General features: G+C 35.1%; 1 protein-coding gene across 1 annotated transcript; it reads right to left on the bottom strand.

Annotated features, from left to right (window-relative positions):
* Positions 1-31: 31 nt before the first annotated feature.
* LOC112100933 lies at positions 32-739 on the bottom strand. The gene has a single exon (XM_024190813.1). It carries the CDS (start codon positions 737-739, stop codon positions 32-34), a length of 708 nt encoding a protein of 235 aa, XP_024046581.1.
* Between the last annotated feature and the right edge of the window lie 6,816 nt (positions 740-7,555).

Consider the following 7,555-nt stretch of genomic DNA (forward strand, 5'->3'; position numbering starts at 1 on the left):
ATAAAGAAGCATTAAAGGGCTTATATTGTCTTTAATCGGGTTTCTTTTTCTTGTTGGCTTCTTCTATGTGCTGTGGAATAAGGCGCTTGCTACCACTCTGAGGTGTTGGGGGTGGCACTACAGAAACTTTTGCAGCCATTTGCTGTTGTAAGGCCTCATTATTGTCCAACCTTACATATTGCTGAGATTTCAAATTGATCAACTCCATGGTTTTGAAAATTTTCTTGAGAATATACTTGTCATACTCCATGTTCAAATTCACTGCTTCAGCAAAAGCGACCACAATGACTTCCTTATCAACTTTCCCTATCAGGGTCATCTTTTGATTGAAGCAAAAGAGGAACTCTTTCACTCTCGCGTTATCCCTCTGTTTGATATTAAAGAGATGAAAGATGGTTTTGGGTTGCTTTCTATTTCTGAAATATTGTGTAAGGAACTGCATACACAAGTCATGGAAATTCTTAATGGAATTAGAAGGCAAGCTATGAAACCAATTTAATGTTAGTCCGATTAAGCCGATGGAGAACACCTTGCAAAGGGTGGCATCATCATCAGTTTTGGATATCAGTTTGTACTTGTAATAATAGATATGATCCTCGTGATCTGTTTTTCTATCGAACTGTTGGAAGTTATGTGCCTGAAATTTTTCTAGCTTCGGAGCAAAAATGATACTTTCCATAAAGGGGGTGGCATTGATTTTGAGAGCCACCACGGCAGCATCGTCTGCGATCAAAGCCATTTAAAAATTTTTTTTCGGAATCAGCTAGAACTTTTTGAATTCCTTTCCGTAAGGGGGCTTAAGTTCTAGTTCCCTTATTTCAAACTCCCTCTTTACTCCTTTGATTGTTACTTGATAAGTGCATATTTTTCATATATTTTGCTATTAATTTCTCCATCTTTTTCTTGTTTTGATCTTAAATATTCTAGTTATTTTAGTTAATTTTTAATTTAGTACGTTATATTTTTATTGTGTTAATTTTTATCTTAGTTTTTTTGTATTTTATTATTTTAGGTATATTTTGAGATTAAAGAGAAATTAAATCGGAGCATTCAGGAAAAAAATCTGATTGAAAGAATCATAATAGGAAAAGAATTGAAGATTGAGAGACAAAAGTGCACAAGAGATCAAGAATTGGAAAGAATTAAAGAAATAAAGAATATTTTCCAATTAGCTTGTACGGGCTAAGCAAAATTAATCTTGCACATGGAGTTAAAATTGGAAAAAGGAAGCCAAGCCAATTACAAGCTAAGCCATCACATGAAAGCTAAAATTGGAAAAAGCCAGCACGTGAAAGGAAGGAGAATAAAGCCTTTTGGCTTTAGGAAATCATGGCCAAGTCATTATTGGCTTATTAATTGAAGCATGAAAGTGGCGGTTTAGCTTGGACTTAATTCTTCTCATAAAAGCCACAATTGAAGCATTGTAAAAGGGCTAAGCGGAAGCAACACAAAGGGAGAATCAACAGCAAGAGAAACTGAACAATTTGCAGCCACAAAGGCGCAGAAAAAAAATCAGCAGCCGAAAGGAATTGAAGAAAAAGGCAGCCGCTTGAATTAATCTCCATGATTGGTTTTATCAATTCTCTTATTCCCAATTTAATTATGTTAGGCTAGATTTTCTATTTGGTTGAGGGTGAATTTAAAATCCCCAAACATGTCATATAATTAATTTTTAATTTCTATCATTCAATTTATTTAATTGAGATTGTTTATGTTCTTTTATAATTAATGTTTATGATTTTATTCTCGTCTTGTTTGAGTGGCCAATTAGATAAGACTTGAATAAATTCCATTGTTAGATTAAAATTCTTGATCCGTAATTGTCTTGAGATTTTAATCATAAGTAGCAGGTTGGAATCAGTTATTTCAATTGGAGAACATAACCTAGGTTAAATAATCCGAACTTGTGTGTTTATTGCCTAGATCAACCTAATATATTTCTCTGCTTAATGCTTCCATTATCTTAAATTTAAAGAGCTTGTTTTAAATTATTTAATGGTTAGAGATTAGGTGAAGAGCTTGTTTTGCCTAACGACACACTAAGGAAAGATTGAGACTAACAGAGCTTGTTGTTGTCTATGGTTGATAGTTTCAATATAAATTGATGATAGAATTCATATATTATGTGCATGTTTGGTGGTGGTGAATGATCCTTTAACCAAAGTTTTCATCATTATTATTTCTTTCTCCTTTAATTAGAGTTTTTATTAAATTTTTGTTTTCATAGTTTAATTTCTTTATTTCTTACTATTTAGTTAAAAATTCAAAAACTCCCTTTTTATTTATAATTGGCATTTTCTTTAGTTAGATTAATTTATATTAATTATTTCTATTATTATTTTATTTTAAGTCTTGCTTTAGAGTTGATAATAAATATAATTAGCATAATCTCTGTGGGATCGATCTTTACTCGTTCTGTACTAATTATTTATACTAGTAGTGAGGTTTTAAATTTGGTGCACTCAACAACACTACCATTAATTGTTGACTTTCCTTCTTTGTTCCTTCCAATTGCTATAAGATTTGTGCCCAACTATCATTGGGTGGCGCTTCTTGCCTTTCAGTAGATACTTCCAGCTCTTCTAGTTCTAGATTTTCCTTAAAGGGAAGTTAATTGGAAGAGCCGCATGAAACTTGTTTTTGGGAGGTCTGGCCATTGATTGCCTGCATTTACATCCATTTTCCCTTCGTTAGCCTTTTATTTTGCTTGTTCTAAACAAAATTCAAAGGTGGCTGAATCTTAGGGAAGAAATTTTAATAAAGAAAAATGTTGTGTTTTTAAGCATTTTTCCCCTCTTTCTTTTGATTGCTCAGGTAAAGTTATGCTAAGGCATTTAAGAGCTCTTGAGAATAGTTGTATGGAAATGTAATCCAAGCTTAAAATGCCTTCTGCTAAAGGGGGAAACAAGGTTATATTTAGCAGGAAAGATAAATAAGGGGAAAATGGGGAATGGTAATGTCCACTTCCCTCCAGAATCAACCTCTAATATTATAAAATTTTACAAATAATTAGAATCGTAAATGCGAAAATGTAAAGGTTAGATGTGTAAAAATAATCATTAGTTCCATAATATGAAAGAAAAGCTAGATCAGTCCACGTTAGTGCAACACCATTTGCTTATTCCTTATTAAGAGGTGAATATTTGGGATTTATTTAGCCTCACTCGTGGATAAGTCAAGTAAAGTCAAGAATGACATAAGAAAATAAAAAATAAAATATGTTAATATGTTAAATGCGAAATCATAGTTGTTAGGTTAGAACATAAAGTTATGTTAATCCAAGTCGGCCTAACACCCCACGTACATTCTCCCAGATAAGGTGAATGTTTGGGCTTTCCATATCCTCACCTGTTGGAAAAAATAAAGAAGTACCATGGAGTAAACAGAATGGTAGGAATGTAAATAAGTCAGCATAACTGCTAAGAATAAGCATAATAAAAAGGAAAATGAAGAGAAAATAAAATAAATGATAAATTAGTCTTAGGTTTAGCTGTAGAGACTATTTTAAGCCCTTTTGACTATTGCTGACTTTTTATTTTTTGTTAAAGTTTTATGTTGACTAAATAGGTCGTTCATCTTCTTTATTCTCTCTTTTTTTCTTAGTAAGTCATTTGAAAGAGAGATCTCCATTTTTACTATTTGATTTTTTGTTTTAATGTCTTTTTTAAGCATTTTTTAGGTTTGGGTCTCACACATAAACACGTTTTCATAAGCATGTGTGAGTATTCACCTCTTTTTTCAACTATACCCAACCAGATCTAATCTAGAAAGATAAAGGTAAAGTAGTGTTCATGTGGGTTTTAGTGAGAAATTTTTTAGCAAGTTTCTTCCCCACAGATGGTGCCAATAAAGGGGCTAGATTTTTACCTACACATGTATTTTTGATTTATGGAGAACTTGTGATACTTGCTGATCTTGAATCCGGCAACGTTGGTACTTGAAAAAAGGTACTCCAACGCCCCCAAGTCAATATTTGATAAAGATTTAAGGGAAGAATAATAATAAATAAGGTTAAGTTTTTCTCTCTTTAAGGGATGAATGATATTCTTTTTTAGCTCTAGGGATCTCCCCTTTCTTGGTGAGATGGTCCCCATGATAGGTGGCATGGGGTGAATAATTTTTTTTGAGAATTAAAGGAACATTTGTAGGGAATTTGACAGATGAAAATATCAAAGAATATTGAAGCCTAACAAGAAGTTCTCAAGGAAAAGGAAAAAAAATTGAACAGTATCAAAACGAAGTTTTATTTTTTCAGTAATTTAATTGAGCTATTTGTTATAGATCTTTGTATTGAATTTTTGCTTTGATGTAACTGTATCCTTGACAAAACAAATTCTTGCATTTACTCTAACAGAAAAGCCAATATGAGTCATCTTTTGTGAGTTGTGTTATTCCTTTAGCCACATTTGATTTTCTATCACGTCTTTCTTGTAATATTTCATTTCTGAATGACATGATCGTCCATTGGATAAAACATTTGTTGAATGGCAATGTGCAATAAGTAAGGCAGAAGAGAAACAATTGTTACAAGCAATGTAATGACCTAGAAAAATGGTGCAGCTCTAATGGCCTATTAGGTTTGGTTGGGTATTACGAAGATTTGTAGAAGATTTGACCCAGTTAGCGAAGAAGAATGTCAAGTTCGTGTGGACGCCAGAATGTGAGAAAAGCTTCGAAGAACTAAAGCGACGATTGGTTAATGCTCCAATCTTAGTTATTCTTAACAACTCTGAAGAATTTGTTATCTCTAGCGGTGTTCACTTCGCATGGAAGAAAGGGTTTGCCTGTCACAGCCAGAATTGCCCTGCTGGATACCAAATTCAAGCAGTACCAACATGTTGTCATTGGAACTATTTTAACTACACTCCATGCTGGAAGTGTATTGTTAACCTTTTATCCCAATTTCAACATGTCCCTAGAAGACCCAAATCTCCCAACCACTATAAAAGTTCAGATCCAACTACAAGGAGCAGACTAAACAGCCATTTCAAAAATAGTCACTCTCCATCACCAAATAGTGTATCGATTACAGAATCATGCACTAGACCTTCCCACTGCACAAACAACCACAGATGCATTGATGATCCTTGCAGACACAGATACAATCCCAACAATCATCCAAATTCCTAAACAGATTCAGAAGCAAGAATTGCTTAAACTCATGCCACTTGAATGGCTTTTCCCATTATGAGCAATTTCACGAGAATTCAGAGCCAATCCAAACCTCTGAAGCCATTTTTGAATAAAGATCAGATGGTCAAGTTAAGATGTCCTTTCAAACTCCAGGACAATCTTCAGATCCCGATGCTCCAAGGCTCTTTTAATAACCACGGGACAAGAAGAAAATCTCCCACTCTATGGCTTTTCTTCATAAGGATATCCAGTATATCCTGACAACGTCAATGGACACTTCTTATGGGATGTTCTAGAAGCACATATGTGCAATCCTGATTGCCCTTGTTTAGAAGATCCATATGATGATGATGAAGACTTTGAAATCATGAGGAGAGGACGAAGGAGAAAGAAAAAGTCTTCCTATCCAAAAACTCCTTGCAAATCATACTCTCCAGAACCACCGAATGATCCAAGCTTCGGTCAACCTTTGCTGATTTATAAAAAGGCACTCAGATGGATAGAAAAAGAAGACAAAAAATCAGTTCCACAGGAACCAATTCCTTCTCCACCACAACTCAGGTCATTCCTGATGTTCTCTTCCTTCAGTCAGTCTTACCAAGAATCTTTTCCCCCACTTGAAAAGCAAACAAATCCGCAAACAACGGTTGTTTCTCAACCTTTTGTGAAGTCACCCATTACTTCTTCCAGTCAACCAGAAGCCCCAAAGCAATATGAAGCAATCTTAAATTGGCAAACTCAAAATGCCAATGCTCAAACTTAAAATGCCAATGCTCAAAATCAAGCACTTCATAATCTCGGAAGAAAGATGGATAAAGTTGCAACTCAGGTAACAAAAACTGAAACAAAGGTGGATTCGCTCAATGCTCAGCTAGAACAGATCTATCTGAATTTACAAAACAAAATCTCTAAATTAGATATTGATCTCAAAACGATGATTAACAATCGTATATGGGGTCCAGAATTCAACAAAAAGGAAATAGAGATTAGAAAACTGAAAGCAGAACTAGCCAAGATTGATGCAGACAAAAAACAACCATCTTTTTTTACCAAAACTCAATCTTTACCCATTCCTGCCCCTCTATTTGACACATACCAACCTTTCTATAACCCTTCCAAACCACCGATGGACTATAACAAGTTCTTTGGTCTTTCTCATCTTCTTTACAGAAATCCAGACCTTCCAACCACATCATCCACACCCAAAAAGCCGGCCACAAAAGTCAAAATCTCATAACCAAAACCAAAAGAAAGCTCTCCAATACCTGAAGATTCACCAAAATCAACCCCAGAGCCGACAAAGAAAGACAAAGCTCCTATACATCAATACTTTTACCAAAGTGTTGGCATACAGAACTGTGATCCAGATCCAGATCCAGATACATCCTCTAACAATAGTTCCAGTTCTTATGAGCAATCTTCCTCAGACTCAGAGTCTCAATATGCAGATATCTCTGGCTTACTCATGGTTCAACCGTCTACTAAGACAGAGGAACCAAGTACATCTACACCTGTTGTAGATGAATCAGATGATGAAGGATCGGAGATAATATTTTGACCATTGCTTTTTGGAACAGGGAAGGAGCAACTTTGACACCAAAGGGCATTACTATCCATTGCCAAAATCTTTTCCAAATTTGATCTCAAAGCTGGTTTTTGGCAACTCGGCATTTCACCCTCTGATAGACCTAAAACAGCTTTCTATATTCCCAACGCCCATTATCAATGGATAGTAATGCCCTTTGGTCTCAAAGTTGCTCCTTTCCTGTTCCAAAAAGCAATGGTCAAAATATTATCTCCAATCCTTCACATGCTTTAGTATACATTGATGACATTTTGTTGTTTTCCACCAACCACCAAAAACTAATTTCAGACTTCTTTGACATTGTGCAAGCACATGGCATAATGCTTTTTGAAAAGAAAAGCAGCATTGGAAAGGAATCAATCGACTTTTTAGGCATGGTGTTACAAGATGGTCACTACCATCTAGGACCACACATTGCAGAAGAATTGACGAAGTTCCCAGATACAGATCTCAATAAAAAGCAAATTCAACAGTTCCTTAGAATTATGAATTATTTGAGAGACTTTATTCCCAAAGTTACGATCCACACCAGCAAATTGTCACGCATGCTAAAGAAACAACCCCCACCATTGGGCCCTGAACAGACAACAGCTGTCACACAACTCAAAAAGATTTCTCAATCACCACCACCACTCAAGATTCCCATAATAGGACAAAGAATTCTCCAGACAGACGGTAGTGATGAATACTGGAGTGCCATTCTCTTGGAAAGAATTGGAGAAATAAAGTCCTATTGTGCCCATGCAAGTGGACAATTCAAGGATGCAGAGAAGAATTATCATGTCATTTACAAGGAGATTTTAGCAGTCAAATACGGAATCAAGAAATTTGAATTCC

Source organism: Citrus clementina, unplaced genomic scaffold (assembly GCF_000493195.1).
Source record: "Citrus clementina cultivar Clemenules unplaced genomic scaffold, Citrus_clementina_v1.0 scaffold_2, whole genome shotgun sequence".
Lineage (NCBI taxonomy): Eukaryota > Viridiplantae > Streptophyta > Magnoliopsida > Sapindales > Rutaceae > Citrus > Citrus x clementina.